We start from the raw sequence: 19,291 nt of genomic DNA, 5'->3' as shown, positions 1-19,291 counted from the left end.
GTTTTGTTGTAAAGGTGGTGGAAATTGGATTCAATGAGACTTACACATGACTTTTCCCTTTTTAAAATATTAAACCTTTGCGTGTGCATGGGTATTTATACACATCACCATCTCTGTCTGTGTCTTACTTCTTTATCTTTGACCTATTAAACACATTTTTTTTCTATTACACTTGTTATAGAGGACTCAAATAGCCTTAAGGAGGACTGAATACTTTCTATTACAGCAAAAAAATATGATAGGAACGATTGTGTAAGATCCATCCAGTGGGAGTTGTTATGCTACATTTCGATCTCATTCTGTCCTGTTGTTTTACTTGTTTGCACGTTGGTGCCGTCTGTGCTTATTTATGCTGTATCAAGACACTGATTATCACCGCCTCCTTCCTCCTGCAGTGTGTGTGCGGGCGCTGGATGTGACGGTGGCCCAGAGCAGTATCCAGGTGGCCCGCGGCCAAGCAGCAGTCCTGCCCTGCTCGTTCACCACCAGCGCTGCCCTCAACAACCTCAACATCATCTGGATGGTTACACCACTGTCCAATGCCAACCAGCCAGAACAGGTAGAGTGTTTATCACCAGTGCACCCACTCACTCACAGTGACTCGGCATCATTGCACGCTTTAGAGTTCCTCAAATCGGTTTGTTTATCATTAACTGTGATGAGAGATTTTGTTATAAAGCAGACAGAGGTGAGGTGCAATGTTTAGTTACTTACTGAGATGTCTACTGTCCTACTGAGATGCGTGTAACTTGTGTTCTAATGCAATGTTACTGCATACGCATCATGTGGATGTCCGTGCTGCTTCCCAACACCAACCATAAAGTCAAAGCAGGTACACAAGACTTGATCTATACTAAGGTGTGCTCAGATACAGCGCAAAGAGAATTAAACAATCTTGAGAATGGAGAAATTTGAACATTGCATCCACAGAGAGAGACTCTCTTAAGCTTAAGGGACATCCAGCGCAGTTACATGGCTGATGATCATAGTTCACTATGATGATCACGGTACTGCACATGTATGCCAAATGTGCAGTGACACATGTGTCTCAAGAAACAGACTGTAATTGCTACATTACAGTCCATTTTGCACCCAATACAAATACACCAGATTTCTCTTTACAGTGCACCTGAACGCACCTTTAGGGTCTTAGTTATAGATATTAGATGACTGTATTAGCTAGTATTATATATATAGTAGTAGTTAGCTTAAGGTATGTCCATAGTTTAGTTCACTTTCTCAATGTAGCCTGCGGGACAGCATTGTCATGTAGCACTTCTCTACATTTCCCTCGACAGTGATGCGCATTTAACTGTTATCAATGTGTTGAGAACATTGGCAATGGTTTAATTGGCACACACAAACATTGCATGATGCAGAATTTAGTTGAACATTGTGTCCAACTGGTTTCTTACCATTGTCCCTTCCTGGCCTACTACTCTTATTTTATTCCTGTTCTTTTTTTTTCTTCTCACCTTCCCTTCCTTTCGCCTCTGTCTCTTTCACTCTTCCTCCTCCCTTGCGAGACTTCTGTGATTCCATTTGAGTTGTTTAACATGCAGCTGCAGGCCGTACAAGCTCACCTGCCTCCCTTTACTTTGAACCCTGGCGCTGGTCGGCCGTCCAAATAATACAATCATCTTCTGCACTAATTAACCCACGCCCGCGACAGGCTCTATATCGCAGCTGTTCTCACCACACATACAAACACAGACTCACACACACACACACAAACTGGCATTTGACAGACTGCTGATCCAAATGCACTGCAGATCTACATACAGGCATGCAGAGCTTCATTATATTTACTGGCTTCATACATGCATTCATGATGCTCAATAGAAGTGTGAAAACTCCCATCAATGTTTCCATACATCCATAAATGCACACATAAGAGTTAATCAAATGAGCACACCTGTGGGTAGGGGCGTATGACATTGAAAAACACAGTAACACATGGCAGTTACTCGTGGATGAATGCATGTGACTTTTAGATGCTACGCGAAGAAATCGGATACATGTAAAAGCCTGCATAACAATCATTATGTTCTCACGCTATACCCTCACACGTGTTATATAGTGTCCATGTTAATGTGCGTGTACCTACGAACAATGGGTAAATGCACAGTGATGCACACATGGTCTTGAAGCGTGCATTATCACAAATTGAACATTAAATACAATATGCATACAGTGACGTACAGAATTAACAGAAGAAGAAGTGTGAGCTATAATTTAGCAATCAGGTTATGCATGTGAATTTGGTGATTGATGAAATGCGTGCGGCAACAGTACAAGTACAAGGTCATTTTCGATGAAGAGAATGTCACAACTGATTACAGTTGATGCTAAAAGCCATTAAGAATTACTGAACAAAACTCTGTACACTTCCACACCCCCACAACCCGCGTAAGCACTTTGGCGAGTGCATTTGATCCACTCAGATCCCCCTGCGCTCACATTTGACTACCCAATTTCAGATAACAAGAGGCAATGCAACTTATTTAGCACTCTTGAGAAGGAAACAGTACCGGCTTGACTTTGCAAACTTTAGCCGTTTGTTAAAACCCAGATTATTCCAGTATTTGCTCGATGCTTTGGTTCGCCAAGTTGTTAAAGACTTCACCTTGTGGTTTACAGGCTTAAGCTTAATTAGAGTGTAAAAGTTAATGAATCAAGTGTGAGCTTTATTTGTTGTGGAGAACGAGTGCCAACGTTGTGCATTGCAGGTCTGAGGAGCATTACAGATGATTTAAATGTGGACAGTTTGCATTTCCCCTCAGCTCAATGGAATTTTATTGCATCTTCTGTGTTTTTGGTTTTCTGTAACAGCACTTTTGGCTGCAACAGGTAGTTATATAGGCGATTAAAGCTCTGATAATCCTGAAATACACTTCGTCCCCAGCAAAACTCAGCAGACAGACACAGTTAGAGACCAGCTGGCCAGCATATAGGAGCATTTAACTGCTAAGAGCTATTTCCCTCATGAGTTGGTGAGATATTGGACTAAAACGCACGCACGCACGCACGCACGCACGCACGCACGCACGCACGCAACTCTTCAACGCTTGTAATATTAATTCCTAAAACTGATAATGTGTCAAAGTTGTTGATACAACACATAAAACACATTTCTTTAATTAGCTGAGTCCGGCATTTCAATATTGTCAGCTTTGCCTGAAACCGGTTTAAATCCAACTTCTACTCTCTCTTTGTACCTACTCTATCTGAAAGGAGAAGTTTTATCGATAACGCGACTGATGAGAACGTTTGCTATGCCGTTGCATCACTTCTCAATTAATTCGAGTCTGGAAAAAATGAGTTAAATATGTTTTCAATTCCTGTAAAGGTTGCCATGTTGATTTTTCTAAAACAATTGCACTTGTGGTGGAATGAGGCTCTGTTGAAATGGAGGTCATAGAGAGTCTGTGGTACACAAAATCATCTCAATCTGTAATTGAAAAAACCTGTCACGTATTTTAGCTGATCATACTCTGATCCTTATCTGAACCTAACAATCCACCAGAGGACAGCTCAAATAGATGCTGCTTTCACAAACCCTCATCATTGCCTCCCCTAACTTTTCCTAAACAATTTTTGCGGGACACGTGAAAGAAAATGAACAATGGCCTATTTAATACAAAGCCATAAGAGACATGTTGTTTGTCTGAGGCTGTAACTCCTCCCTGAGGAGAGGTTATATTACAACTCATACACTTAGCTTCAACACACACTCTCATACACATTAATGTGATACCTTTTATCGATCTGCACGGAGGAAGTTCTTTTTTTATTTGCTTGCCTACTTCCAGGGACATCAGAATGCAGAGTCAGCAACCGTCATTTTCACCAATAGGGTTTAAAGTGTCTTTCTTAAAGGTCACTTGAGCATAATAATTCTTGCTGATATTAGGACTTGAACCCTTACCTTTAGTTGAAGGACACATATCACTAAACCTGCCTGATCCCTACGGAATCAAGGTCACAGTCACAACCTTGGACATTGCATACCCTAATCTCAAAGACCAAATATGACCAGTCCTCCGTTGACTGAACCAGTGAAGTAGACTCCCGTTTGAGACCAGAATCTACTGTAAATGTACAGTACATCAGTTTATCTTCTGTTGCTTTCTGGGATTGCTTCTGGGAATCATTTCTATCCATCACTGATCCATTTTTTATTGAAGCACTGTGACCGCATGGTTACGACAATATAGAAACTCATTCCTTTTTTAGGACATGTACCTTATACACAAATGTCCTTTTTATTATGTTTTCAGATTTTGTTATGCAGTTCCTTCTCACCTCTACCTATTTTTACGTTGCACATTAACATCATAGTTAAACATATCCCATATCTTGTTTACTACACCATTATCATCAGCTTTATTTAAATGTATACATTATGGATTATGGATCACTGGTGTATGGATGTTATGGATACATCTTATTTTTGTATTTTACTCCTATTGCACCTATTCTCCCCCCTGCCGTCTGAGGAGATGGAATATCTCTCTCTTCCCCGAGGGTTCTTCAATGTTTTTACTTGTTATTGATTAAAATGTTTATTCTCCTTGGTAACTGTTGAGATATGACGTTGGGCTGAACTACCCAACAAAGAGAGTTGTGTAGCGTACTTGAATGCACCACAAAGAAAAAACAGCAACTGGCTGATGATTGTGCTCACTGACTGTACTGTGTGCTTGGGGAAATGGCACTGGTAAAGTACATTTGACGTAGTGTATGGGCTAAATCATTCAAAGCCAGCAGTTTGAAGAGATGGGGAAATGGATCTGGGCCCATATTGTTTCACAACATGTCTCAGAGGATATAAAGGGATAACAGTAGCAGCTTACAGTCAGTACATTGACGGGAGGCTATCGGGGTTTAGAGGTTTATTCAGGCTTTATTGAGGTGGTGGCAGTGTCCCTCATGTCTGGGGCCAACAGGGTCCTTAGGGTCAGCCATAAGTAGGCTATGGTTGTGAGACTGACACCGTGACGGAGAATATATGAAGGTTCCCTGTGTGCATCCAGTTGTGGCTCACACTTACAGGCTAGATTGTAGCAAGAAAATGGGATAGTTATTGTGAGGGAATGCTTGCAGTGCCTGTGTGTGTGAAGGGATTTAGGATGTAGCAGAGGTTTACCACTGGGCCAGCAGCGGGGCGTCCAGCTAGTCCAGCTAGAGTTCTTAGGGCCAGCCGCCATCTGAGGGCCAGCCATGACCTCTTTTTATCCCAGCGCACAGCTACAAAGCCAACCAGGCCATGCGAAATGATGATGTGATTTATATACACATAGATATGGACAGAGACAGGAGAATAGGTGAAATGTATCATGTTTTAAGGTGGAAAAACACAGTAAAAGGGTTTTGAGATATAGTATTGTTACCTTATTCATTTTTGTAGATTTGTCAAAAATAAAACCCACAGAATTCAGAAAAAAATGATAGCTAAGTTATGAGTAAGATACAATCACAATTTTGGGCCTGCGTTAATACACACACAAACACGCACAGTGTGTTGCGTGTGAGGAGGATTGATCGGATCACTTTCGCCGAGCAAGCAGATTATATAGTTAGGTCATCAGGAGTATAGAGCCAGGTCCTATACAGGTGCCGTCTGTTAGAGAGTGAAACAGAGAGGTGGGCAGAGACGGACAGACTGAAAAATGGAAAACAGATTAGACTGGGAAAAAGTGGACAGACAAAATATATGTGAGACCGCATGGTTATTAGAGTGTGGCAGTACAATTACACACCGGTACACACAACTCAAAACTGATACACTCCCCATGAGTATATGAATATACAATGAAACACACACTGACACACACACACAGAAGATGCAGTTGCAGGCTCTCATCACAGCTGAGGAGCTGCCTATTCATCTGCACATAAGAGGACAAAGCGAGCGAGCGTAGCGTACTGCACTCAGGAAATTGCAGCCGCACAATTTGCAACCGTTACACAGTAGTGGAGGACAGAGACATACACACTCCTGCCATTTTTGAACTATCACACACACACACACACACACACACACACACACACACACACACACACACACACACACACACACACACACACACACACACACGCACACACACACACACACACACACACACACACACACACACACACACACACACACACACACACACACACACACACACACACACACACATACACACACGGACACACACTGGTGGCGGTTGTTTCCCTGCTTGGTTCTTTGAACAGTTCAATGAGGGCTCTTTTCACCAAAGTGAATAGCCGCTCTGATTCCCCTCCATGCTTTGTGTACGTGTGTGTGCGTGTCCGTGTGTGACTTAGTATGCGTGTGTGTGTGAGTGCCAGACTTGTGTGCACATACCATGTGTTTGCGTGGGTCCTCTTCATCTTTTGTGTGAGCCCAGCTGAGGGGTGAGAGCTTATTTGCATGTGGCTCGGCCTCACAACCAAACTGTTCAGACCACGTCTAAAGGCCTGAGAAAAGCTTTTGAACAAATTGATCCTTAGTTGCTGTAGACCTGACAAGCTTACCTCATCCATAAAAGTGTTTTTATTACTGTGAAGGTCAAAGTTATGTTTTAATTACTTGCAGGTTGTCATACATTGTGCGCAAACCTTTCTGCATTGCTACTTCTGCATTCATCTGATTGCAGTTTATATGTTTCCAAGTTGAAATGTTTTCAATTATGCATCCCATTTAGTGGATGCTTTTATCTGAGCGTTATGGTACCATAAAAGCATATTTTTAGTACGTAGTTCTCACTCTGACATTTACTCGGTGAGCTAGAGACAACCACTTACAAATAAAAGGTTTTTCTCCGTGTCTGTCTGTCTGTTTGTTTTTTTGTATCTTAAGAGCAAAGTCCGTTTGCTCCTTAACTTTCTCTGTCCGTTGTTCAGCCTCATAGTGGAACTTGGGCTCCCTCTAGTGAAAGACATCTGTAACAGGCCACTACAGTACATGTTCAAGATGCACATTCATAAAGTTTACTGAAAATGACCAAATGCATTGAGTTGGGTATTATTCTCTACATTTCTTTTGACTACAGCAGCAGATTATGTTGTCTTAAGTTATTCGTATTACACATCTCTGAATTGCTATTTCATAATATTTGTTTCTCTGTTCTCTTCCCCCTCATTTCTCGCTGAACTCATGTCACCAATGTCATTTTCTGCTTTCCAACCCTTTCCATTTACTTTTCTATTTTGACCAACTCTATCATTTTCCATTACTTTCTCTGTCCCTCTTCCATCCCCTCCCATGACATCTCAATCCAGGTGATCATTTACCAGGGCGGCCAGGTGTTCAGCCTCGCCAACCACCTCATTGGGCGTGTGGGCTTCTCGGCCACCATGCCAAGTACAAGTGCCTCGATCTTCATCAACAACACCCAGCTGTCGGACACTGGGACCTACCAGTGCCTGGTCAACAACCTCCCAGACAGAGGGGGGCGCAACATCGGCGTCATTGGGCTCACGGTTTTGGGTAACTTGCTTGCATACTTTTTCTTTATTAAATGTGAAAAAAGACTGAGACCATGAAGAGAATAATTAACATTTTCTATGTCAGGTTTATGAGAACTAATGCTAATAAGTATTTTATTGGCTTGGTTTTTAACATGAAAGCTTGTTTTGCCAAAGGTACAGCTCTTCAATTTGTAAGCAACCAAGATAACATTTTTAGACAGGCATTCAATGCAACTTGCTGTCAAAAAGCATGCAAGCACTCTTGAATTGATGATTCTTCAGCTCTTGAATATACCATTTTGAATATTCGACAGTCAGGAAAACATTATATTTGCTTTGCAAAGTGGTTAACACAACGCCACCCACTGTCTCCATCTGCCAGTGCCACCCTCTGTGCCAGCATGTCGTATCCAGGGCACTCTGGATGTAGGCAACGACATCATGCTGATGTGCAGCTCCGAGGAAGGTATTCCCACGCCTTCCTACTCCTGGGAGAAGCTGGACGCGCTGCCCAAGCTGCCGCACAACGCCATGCAAGGTATTACAAACAGGCTGGTCGTCGGAGTTCCCTTTTGCCCCACCTTTGCTGGTAAATCTCACACACATAGCGTGGCTCAGCCTCAGCCACAATCCCACCATCACCGCCACCTGTCATGTGCCAGGCCTGAACCCACTGATCCTGCTGAGGGGTGATGATGGATGGAGTGATTCAAACCATGTGAATTTGTGAATGAGTGTGTCAGGAGTGTGTTTGTGTAATTAACCCGGATAATCTGTGATGTTTTGCCTGATTCTCTCATGCTGAAGAGCAACTCTCTCTTTCTGAGTTGGGGTTGGTTCAGCATCAGAGAGCACTGGTGTAGTCGACTCTCCTTTCTTTTCCAGCCAAATGATCTTCATCATCAGTCACCGTCTTTTTCTATGTACTACTGGTTAATAGAAGCAACATACAAACTGTAACATTATTTGCAAATATCAGATTCTATAGCAGAAGTCCATCTTTTTTTTCTTGTACAACTGTTGTGGACAAGCATTGGAAATGACTAAATAAATAAAGTGTCTTAAACTGTGTATATTAACTAAAGGTCCATAATACATATCTACCATTAGAGATAACTTTCTTCAAGATACTTACATTTAAACTATATGAGGAAATGAATATCAAATGTTCATTTTAAAACTTAAAACTAACTTATATCCTCTAATTTATTCTGTGAGAGAGCCCTCAACTACCTCACTTATTTGTTTTGATTCTGTCTTCTTCTGGTGTTTGAATCTAGATTTGTATAGAAATTAGATCCTACATTTGTCAGTTTTACTCTTTCTCTGTGTGTTCAGTTTGACACAGAAAGATGTACTGCTATTATGTAGAGAACAGATGAACCCGTAGTGTGAGGCTCCTTCTGTACTTTGGACTTTACCCATTTATCAATTGTAAAAGAAAGGAACCAGCAGCTTTCCTTTTAAATGAAGGCAGTTTACTTCAATTGCGAACCTCTTTATTTAGGATATATAGCACCATCTATTGGTAGGTAGCAGAAGTAGTTCAATTGAATGTATTATCATAGTCTTTTAAACTATTATTTAGTCATTTCAAATGAACTTTAATGTTGATTTGCATTCCTTATGTTTAGCTTTTCTTTAATAATCATTGGGTTTATTTGTATGCTTTGGAACTTTGCTATAAATATTTGATTAAGTCACTTTTGTTACTCTGTCCGTGTGTGTGTCCATCAGACCAGATGCAGGGCTCTGTAACACTGAGAAACATCAGCACCAGCACCTCAGGACTCTACCAGTGTACATCCAGCAATGCTATTGGCAAGAGCACGTGTCTGCTCAACCTGCAGGTCATAGCGCGTAAGTAAACACACTGCTCCTTAACTGTTACGCTCATGACACTTTGACACGTTTGTTAAGGGATACACATTTATAGCTGGAAAAAACCTTGTCTCACTCAAACTCTGACACAAGCGGCTTTAGAAATATTTTCCTTGAGTGACACCTGTCAGACAGAGAGATACACAAGCAACCAACACATCAACCAAACAAAGGACAGCAGAGCATCTTGCAGACAGAGAGTCTGTTTCCAGGTCACATGGGGTCAAACAGTTTTGATGGCTTGACAGAAAGCTGTAGCATGGTTACGCAGTTGTTGTTTTTTTTTATCTGACAGTGTGTGACAGGAGGCTCAGTGTCACAGGAATAAAGGCAGATAGACAGCAGTGTGCTGATCTGTCAGAGACTACAGTGGAATGAGTCATGCCAACATGGTGCAGATGTAAATGCTCGGGAAGAATATATGTTACTCAAAACGCTTCAGTGCCATTGCTGTTTCCACTTTACGTTCAAAAATATTTTTAATAACATGCAAATAAGCACAGAATTTCTCAGTCGATGTTCTTTCTTTACCACAGAAAGGATAAACACTGTTTTTAGAGAGAAGGAAACAACAGCTCCTCCTTTGATTGTCTTGCAAAATCAACATATTATATTTACATCCTCACAACACACCACACATAACTAATTGTATTTTCAAGTTCCTACAACCCATTGAGCTCCACTGCTAGGGCTTATCCTGGGCGACTTAAAAACAAACTGACTGTCAAGTTATTGGAAAACATTGGTCAAATCTGTTTCTCTGTTCCTCCCACAGCCCAGCCTCAGAGTGTTGGCCTGATAGCAGGCACCATCGCTACAGGAGTGCTAGCTCTCATCATCTGTGGCCTGTTAGTGGCGGTCACGCTTTTCTACTGGAAGAATAAGAACAAATATGACGAGGAGGAGATCCCAAATGAGATCAGGTTTGTCTTTTATGTGTGGCTTCGGTCTTTTGAAAATCTGTTGAAGTCTCCTGTTGGTAAAGAACAGTATTAATAGATGCATTTTATACAGTGTCTCAAACAGGGATTGATAACTTGCATATGTATTCTAGATTGTTGCGGCTTATTTTTTGGCCCCTCTGATGTTGTAAAAGGCGATGAGATGCAGCTGCAGCTTTGTGTTTCCTAAAGCGATTTATGTCAGCCCATGCAATCACACAGATGATAGTTAAACATAAAAAACACCCAGACCAGTTAATTGGATTCATAGTTTGGAGAATTCAGTTTAATGTTATCTTCTGACAGCCAACGTTTCCATCATCCCAGGCTAATTTGTCTGTTCAAACAGTGTGTGAAGCTCTGTCAGTTGATTAAATGGTCTGCAATTGTAGATATCTGAGGCTTTGGCTGATTGGGATAACATCTGCCTCATTTTGGGCTCAACTGCAATCATGCGCAAATTCCATCCTGACAGCTCTTATTGCCCCCACTAATGGCAAATCACAATGAATATCTTTAATCTCTGCCTAAATTATCTGGAGACATTTTATCTACCAAAAAGTACTCTCTTTAGAAAACCCATTCGTATTAGCATAGATTATATAAACCGCAACTTAAAAGCAGTGTTTTGATAACTCAATTTAAAGACATTCACTGTATATTTAAATGATTAATATCTTTAATGCATAGATTTAAGATTGTTATATTATGGTGAAATAAAGAGAACAGCACTTGTTTTATTATGTGTTGGACTAAATGTTTGAGTAGACTTAAAGCCACGTGTGCCACACACATTAGGTGTATCACTGTATATGTTTTAAGAGTCCAAAAAGATCCCAAGGCAATAATAAATAAATAAGTGAAGTTGAGATTCTCAGTTTATTGAACTTTTGACTACTTCGCGAAGCATTTTTTATTTGTAATGCACCAAAGCAGGATTTGTGTTAATATTTAAATATGAACTAATTAGCTATCTTAATGCTATCACTTCTAATATCACTGATATCTTCACAACCTACTTATATCTTCTTAACAGAGAAGATGACCTTCCTCCCAAGAGGTCATCATCAGCGAAGGCTTTCCATGCAGACGCCTCCTCCTCAGAGAACGACACGCTGACGTCCACCAACACCTACAACAGCCGCTACTGGCACAACCCCAAACCCAACTACGACACCAACTCCTACACACGATACAATGGAGATACTCGCCAGACCTTCTCCACTGCGGCTCACGGTGCACATGCACACGGTCAGGCCCAGAACGCAGGACACAGCCACAGTACAGTGGTCACAGCACCAGGCTCAGCTCCACTGTCCCGCCATGCACCACCAAACACGGCAACATCGTTTGCCAATGGCAGCCATACGCTCCCCCCACCAAAAACTCTGGTGGTCACCACAAACTCTGCCCCATCCCCTACCGCCATGGTGCGCAGCAACGGCTCTGTGAGTCTAAAACCGGTGGTGATGTCCGCACACGGGCAGCACACACACTCCTACGCAGTGAGCCAGGCCACCCTGGAGCGGATGGGGGCGGTGCCTGTCATGGTGCCCGCCCAGAACAGAGCAGGCTCGCTGGTGTAACATCTTAGCTTAACTGCTTTGAAAACAAGACTAAATGAGCATTTGGTTTGTGAGATCTTACATCCACTGATGAAAAACAGACAGAATAAGGGCAAAAGAAGCCCGCTGCCCTTTACAATGTTGTCTTTTCTGTATGTCTCGACATCTGTTTCTCAAACCAAGCTGGGATTTTTCAGTCCAGAGTTCAGTTAATGCCAATTCTTTGTTGGACGGGACGCTTTCTTTTGTAGTAAAGCGCTACATGGGATCTGATCACCCCGTCATTTAATGGATTTTATCGGCAGGTGTGGCGGGAACTATTTTTCAACCACTTGGATTCTTTCACAAAGCTGGAGTGGAATTTCCTGCAGAACTTGGATTCCCAGATCCTTTTCAGGGTTGGATCATTGGGATGATTATGTTTTCGTTTAGACTCAAAGCAACAAAAGGCATTTTCATCTCAGTGTGTCCATACTGCATGGTCAGACAGAAGCGAGCTCGGATTCCCACTTAATGCATGTGTCTCTTGTTTCGGGATAAACAATGATGTCTATATTATTTCGATTGAGATAAATATTTGTGATGATGGGGATTGCTGTATGCATTGAACGTGAATGTTTTCAAATCTGTCGGGACAAACGTAAAGGATAAAAGTATAACAATGAAATAATGTCGGGGAGAATGGCCTTAGAAGCTTAGGGAGATGGGTTTTATTGGGTGCCATACATACACAATTCATTGAATGCAAACATTTTAATTACATTTACGCACTTTTCAGAACAACTTTATATCAAAACTTCTGTCTTACGAACAATAACTCAGTCTTACTAATGCTATGCTTTAAATCATACAACATATATCACAACTTACATGCACATACAACATGCTGGTGATGTTTGAAGATGGCACAAACACTGGATGTGGACAACGGAAAGCTACTGTCCCCCTGATCTAACATCAAACCTGCAGAAGGGTAATTGTCATAGTCTGTGTTCATTCTCACTCTTGTCCCAAACTGGTTCATGTCACATCAGTGCTGCTTGGAGAAGATTACAGGATGTCTTACTTCATACATGCTTTATACTGTAAAGAGACAGATATATATATTTAAAGGTGATTGTCCCCCCCTTCCCCCCCCCCCCTCTTGACAAAGGCTAACACTTTTTGTTTTCTACTGTACATATTGTAACTACAACAGTAGGCTAGATTGTGAATCAAAGAAAATACATTCATGTCTGACTTATACATTATACATCTGCAACTCATGTGTCTTAACTTTGAAATAATAGTTTTTTGTTAAATTAGGCAACAATTGGGATTTCATGATAAGTGTTATGGTTGCAATGAAGGGATGTTTTTTTATAATTTTTTTTAACGAGGTATTGCCATTTCATTACAAGACCCGAGTTGAATACAGTTTGGGTTGACACATATGGCCATACGTTTTGCTATACATAGTAGACACCTATGCTGTAGATGGTAGAAAGTAGCACTGCGTTTTTGACCTGCTGTTTTTATTTTAACCAAAACTCAACCAACTGTTACAGTGTTCCCAAATTCTTAATCCTAATTCTTATTGTGCATTACCTTAATGCACGATACTCGCTTTGAGCTATGATGCAGTAGTGATACAGCAATTATTTGTTTGTACATGCAGTATTGGAAAGTGTGTTTTATTCTTCAAAGCAATTCCTCTTTGCGTCTTTAATTAATTAAATGTGTTCTGTATTGACATTTATATTGAGACAACACAAGGTGCTAATATAATTTACGAAAGTGCTCCAGCTTTAACAAATATAATCCCTTAATTAATGGTGGAGACATGTTTCTTTTTTAATTTATATGATTTAGTCCAGATGACTTTAATGTCATGTTTGTGCCCTTTCTATATGAGTTATAGTACACTAACATTCAGTTAATTAAACTGGAAACTAAATTAAACTTGATTTGGAAGCCTAAATGAACAAAATGTTCTTTATTCCCAACACATGTTTGGTTAATTTGAGCAATACATACTAACCAGGTGTTATGGAGTCACAACATGGACCTTCTGAGTATCAGTTGACACTCAGTTTTCATCACAATTTCTTGTCCGTGATGTCGGCCTGCCATCAACAGCCACCTGAAGCAAATGGAACCCTGAACTTCTCCTGTTTTATTTCCCCCATAGTCATGATATACATGGCTCGATGTCTGATATCTGCATTATTTGTATTCATCCACTATTCTATCAGTTGCTACAATGTGCACCAGCCTCACAAATCACACATGTGTGTATTCGTTTTTCTTCCATTTGACCCCGGTCTGACCACAGCTATACACCTGCTGCTCAGTGTCCTTACAGACACATTTATCCAAAGTTTGTTTCTTTCTTGTTATGTCTTAAGGCTGTCTGCTGTGTGTCAGAGCTACAATACTTTAATCAGTCTGGAACACACTTACACACATACATTGCTTTATAAATACAGTAAGGCTTTAACAGGTCAAATGATAAAAGGTCAGGTATCACCTCCCCTCCTTTTTGTCTGAGTGATTTCAGAATAAAATATCCTGTCTGTGTATCTTTCACTCGCCATCTCTCCTAGTGTCCTTCCCCTGACAACTTTAAAGAAACAACTCTTCTTCTAAAATCTCTGGCTTTGTTCTTGCCAGAGAAAATGTCTGGCTGGAAAAACAAAACTGAGATTATTTTATTCTAACTCTGTCCTCCGTTTGCAGGAACAATGGAGGAAAGAGAGCACAATCAGTAGGAAACTACTGAGGCTTTAACCCAGACTAAAACAACATCTCATCTTCTACCTTGGCTTTAGGAAGGCACGCGGTACACAAGGTGGCACATGGGTTGTGTACATAGATAAATAATGACATGTGATATATTGCCAATAGTAAAACAAACCTGTAAATATGTATACAAAATACATCTTGTCCTTACTGTTGGGTTGACATGAAATAGGAAAAATAACACTGGAACCTGTAGTGAATAAATATTGTTAATACATTCTAATCGGCTTGCTGCTCGTCTGTTCGTGTGTTGCATGTTTTATTTGGCATGATACAATGTCCCTGCCTAGAGTAAAAGCTTTTAAGATACAAGTTACACGCTGAATAGTTAATAGCAACAATCAAAGAGAAACAAGAAGAAAAAAATACGACATGAAATGATTTTTTTATAAGTCTTATAGTGGATCTGTCACAATCTGATGAAGGACCCAAATGCAGCACTCGAGAAACCAAGGAGTATTGGTAATATACTTTATTGGTAATACTAGAGCAGAGGGATAACAGAACAACAGCCGGATGATGTGCAGGCAAGCGAACCAGAGGACAGCGAACCAGAGGACAGGCGAGGCAGGCAACGTAGGTATAGGCAGGGTTAGACAGCAGGCAAGGCAGGATCGTCCAAGGACAGGCAGGCTCAGGGAACAGGCAGAGCAGGCAGGTCAGGGACAGGCAGGGTCGGAACCGGGCAGGCAATCTGGTAACAAATGCGTGAAAGACTAGCATGAAGGCAAGTTAGGCAACGTACGATCTGGCAACGGGTGTGTGTCTGGTGAGGGTTTAAATACTGGAAGTGTGACTAATGGGTGTAGAAGAGAAAGAGAGTAAGCAAAAACGTGTGTGTGGTTAACAGGTGAGACAGGTGAATGGAAAACTACTGGTGAATGATGGAGTAGACTGTGACAGGATCATGATTCTAAAACCGAAATATGTTGCTGTATAAGCACTTAGGTATGATGTGTGAATATTCTGCACAAAATATCTCATGTAGGTATCATCTTCAGAAGGAACTGCTGCTCTCATTTAAATAACATATTTCATGCTTTGCTCAGCAAGCCTTCTATGAAACTCGTTCATTCTGCCTCTGGTGCTCCTGCAGGCTGTTAAGACAACCATAAAGACGAGAGCAGTACAGAATAACAATATGAGGAATATGCAAGTGTGCTAGTTTCTTTATGCTCTTGTGGTTTCCACTCTATTCCCAAGAAAAATTGTGTAATATTGCACAATCGAAATGTTTTCCAAGTAAAAATAGAGATTATTTTGAGATATAGATGTAACCTAATCATACTGCACACTGCTTTTGAGATGTGTATGTTTTATACACTTGCAATATTTGTTTTGGATAGTATTTAGTTGTTTGTGTGTGTGAGTGTTTGTGTGTGTCTGCATCTAAAAAATATCTGTATTGGATTGGTCTAAAGCGGCAGTTCTTAAATGTACCGCTAGGGGGCAGTATGTATACACTCAATACCGCCAGTACTTGCATACATGTGATGTTCAACTCTGTCTTAAATCCTATCATAGTTTAAATCAGTATATTATGAGACACCATTATAAAGGAAAAGTTATCTAATATATGTGAATCAACTGTGAATGGACTAATTTAAATGTATTTAAATAGAGGGGGAAATCATTTGAAGCTGATATAACTTATATCTGATGCAATCTCAAAGGTGGTGGTTTCACTTCTCATCTGAATTTCCCTCAGTATTCCTCTATTCTTTCTCCAACCCGCATTTCAACATTAAAATCAACAGCGGTGACCTTTCTCTTGCCGTCTGAAAGGCCTTTTGAAAGGCAGGAGAAAAAGGGCAGTGAACCAGAGCTCCTGAGGATTGGGCTCATTATTTGCACATGACGCCACCTTTGGATGTGTATGTATGTGAGTGTTTGTGTGTGTATGTGTGTGTCTTCAAACTCCTCAGCATAGCTTTGGGTTAAATAATTATATGTTGAATCAAAGAAAGTTGCCTTCCAGTATTCCTTTTTTTCCTCCATGTTGTCATTGCTACACCCTGCATCCCTCTTGTTTATGTGCTCCAGACCATTACACAAAACAAAAAAAGCATCCTTTAGTCAATACATTGTAATCTCTTATAAGACCTACATTACAACTTGCTGTTGTAACATTACAAATTACAGTTAAATATATAATACATTGCTTGGTTCATTTCCGTGTCTTGTTATTCATTTATATGAAAAGTTGACCTAAATCCGTCAAATGTCATTATTATATGTCCGCTGTTAGCTATGATAAATGTCCTCACAAATGGCTTTGTTGATTTAGACCGTTTATTTATAACTCCTGCCAAGACTTACTGCAGCAAAGATCTTTTCATTTTAATGAACTGTCAAAATGCTACCATGTGCTTAGTTGCCACAAAACATCTGTGAACCAACCAATCAAAATACTAAATAAAACTGATGCAATAACCATCATCATTAATCCCAACCAACCAGCACTGGAGAAAGCATTTCACCACCATGCTTTCATCTTAATTAAAGCATCAACCAACATGCTCGGAAACGGAAGCATCCTTTTTTTTTTAATGGTTTCTAAATCAGTTGAAACACAATCTAAAGAGCATGGACTGATTGGAAATGGCATCCCTACAAATGCATTTGAGGTAGTAGCAGAAAGTAACACAGACATTGAATTCACTGACCATTGAGATGGCAAAAAATAAATAAAATAAAGAGAGGGAGAGAGTTTGAAAAAAACAAACCCATTTCCCAGCAGGGCGGAGAGGTAGCCAACGGTGGAGCTGAATATGGCCAATCAAGAATATCTGGTTTGCAGGCTGAATGCACGATGTGGTTTGTGAGAAATCACTTTGGACAGCCATAACATGGCCCTAAATAAAATGTTCTCTCCTCTCTAGTGCTGTCTAGCCATCCCATAATAGCCCTAAGCTGTGGAACTGGCTCACTGCCTACATCTCTTTCTTTTTGTCTTGGTTAGATTCTTCTGCCTCTTCTGAAAGCCCAAAACACTGAACCTTGTATGACAGCTCACTGTCATTTTCCAAGTATAATCACTCTCCAGGATGCAAGGACCAGAACATACCAACTCCCTTTAACCTTTATGAAAATACAGCCTATATTATTGAACAAGTTGCATGAAAATCAATGGCAGTTAGATTGCAATGTGGTTCCACATACATATACAGAAATCGAAATTATGAAAAAAAACACACTTAATGGAAAGAGTCTATTCTTCAATTTGTACACACTGTTCGAGTGGTCTGTATACCGCTGCTAGATAACGTCAATATTCACATTACTGATGGACACTAAAAGCCACCGAGGCTAACAATATAGCAAGACAGCAACCAGGTATATGCCGAAAGAAATGCAGAAAAATGCAAAGGCAAAATGACAAAGCAATTGCTTTTTCTGGTTCCCTAATATGTGCAAAAATATTCCCAGTCAGCATTTCCTGGATGCAGAGACCAAACTGTGCCTTCCAAGTCTGACTCTGATGAACTTCCCTTGCTGCCAGCAGCATTTGTTTTCTTAGCCATCACTGTGAATTGTGAATATTCTCCACCTTTGTAAAGTGAATGTATAGGTCATGTCAGTTTTCATCCCTTTTTCAATGATTTCCTCCCAATTTAAAGAAAGGGAACAACAAAGGAAGGAAAAACCATGTCTTAACTAATTTATTCAATTCATCAAAGCAAAAAGCCAATGGAATTGTATTTATACAATGAACACAATACTAGACGATGGTGAGGATAGAAAGGAATAAAAGACAAGAGCAGTGAGGCGACAGTCTGATGACGTCAATGTTGTTTTCTGTTCTGATGGAGTTGCAGAAGTTGTATAGATGTTGTTAACCTCTGAGTCAGAGGTCAGAGCAGTCCGTCTCGGAGAGAATCACAGGGGTATGGGAAAGAGGGAAAAAAAGGAAAGAATAAGGTGATAAAAATAGATTCAGCACAGTGATGGATATGTCTAACTTCAAGAGGTGAATTGCTCAGAAAAACAATTTCAATTTTGATCGAGAGTTTATTGGAAAGAAATAAAGAAGTAAATCAAACTTTTATTATTTTGAAGTGTGCACTATCCAACACGTTTTTCTTCCTCAACACAATTAGATATTAAATGAAGGAGATACAGTGTAAATCATTTCAATGTTATGCAATCAGAGGGAAAAAAGGCACCGTTACAGGAGTTAATTTGAAAGGAATTATTGATAAACTCTTACATTGAATTTTCTACTGCTGTGACTTTGTATCAGCTGATTTATCAGAGACATCTAATGGGCAATGAGCTTGCTAGAAGAACCATTTTTGTGATACACTAAAACATGATCGTACAGCATCATTCAATCCTTAATTTCACTTCTTATGTAATCCCCTGATATTATCACATGCTTTGTCCTTGCCTCTGCACATTCCCACCCCTTCGAACCATTTCATTGCCATTCTCCTCCTCTCCACCAGATGCCCTTTGACTTCTTCTCCAGTCTGACCACCTGACCTTTCACCCCCCTCCTCAAATGTCATCAGTCCTGACGACATCTAACCAGTCCCTTTCCACTCAATCCTTCACAGTTTGTTAAAGCTGCCGATGCTCATGCCTTTGCATTCTAGCCCTCTGAACCCAAACCTTAGCTTGAACCTGTAGCTGTTGCTT

The 19,291-nt window shown here is 40.5% G+C and overlaps 1 protein-coding gene across 1 annotated transcript in view; it reads left to right on the top strand.

Moving 5' to 3' along the window:
- The window catches only part of igsf11 (immunoglobulin superfamily member 11), an 87,261-nt gene extending 72,388 nt beyond the window's left edge, over window positions 1-14,873 (top strand). Inside the window, exons 3-8 of the mRNA XM_079676884.1 lie at window positions 396-559; window positions 7,294-7,501; window positions 7,865-8,020; window positions 9,220-9,342; window positions 10,139-10,286; window positions 11,341-14,873. Coding sequence (XP_079533010.1) covers window positions 396-559; window positions 7,294-7,501; window positions 7,865-8,020; window positions 9,220-9,342; window positions 10,139-10,286; window positions 11,341-11,890 — 1,349 coding nt within the window. The 3' untranslated portion in view covers window positions 11,891-14,873. The remainder of the gene's footprint in view (window positions 1-395; window positions 560-7,293; window positions 7,502-7,864; window positions 8,021-9,219; window positions 9,343-10,138; window positions 10,287-11,340) is intronic.
- Window positions 14,874-19,291: the final 4,418 nt, after the last annotated feature.

Source organism: Notothenia rossii (assembly GCF_949606895.1).
Source record: "Notothenia rossii genome assembly, chromosome: 4".
NCBI lineage: Eukaryota > Metazoa > Chordata > Actinopteri > Perciformes > Nototheniidae > Notothenia > Notothenia rossii.
This window is presented reverse-complemented; position numbering and strand designations above follow the sequence as displayed.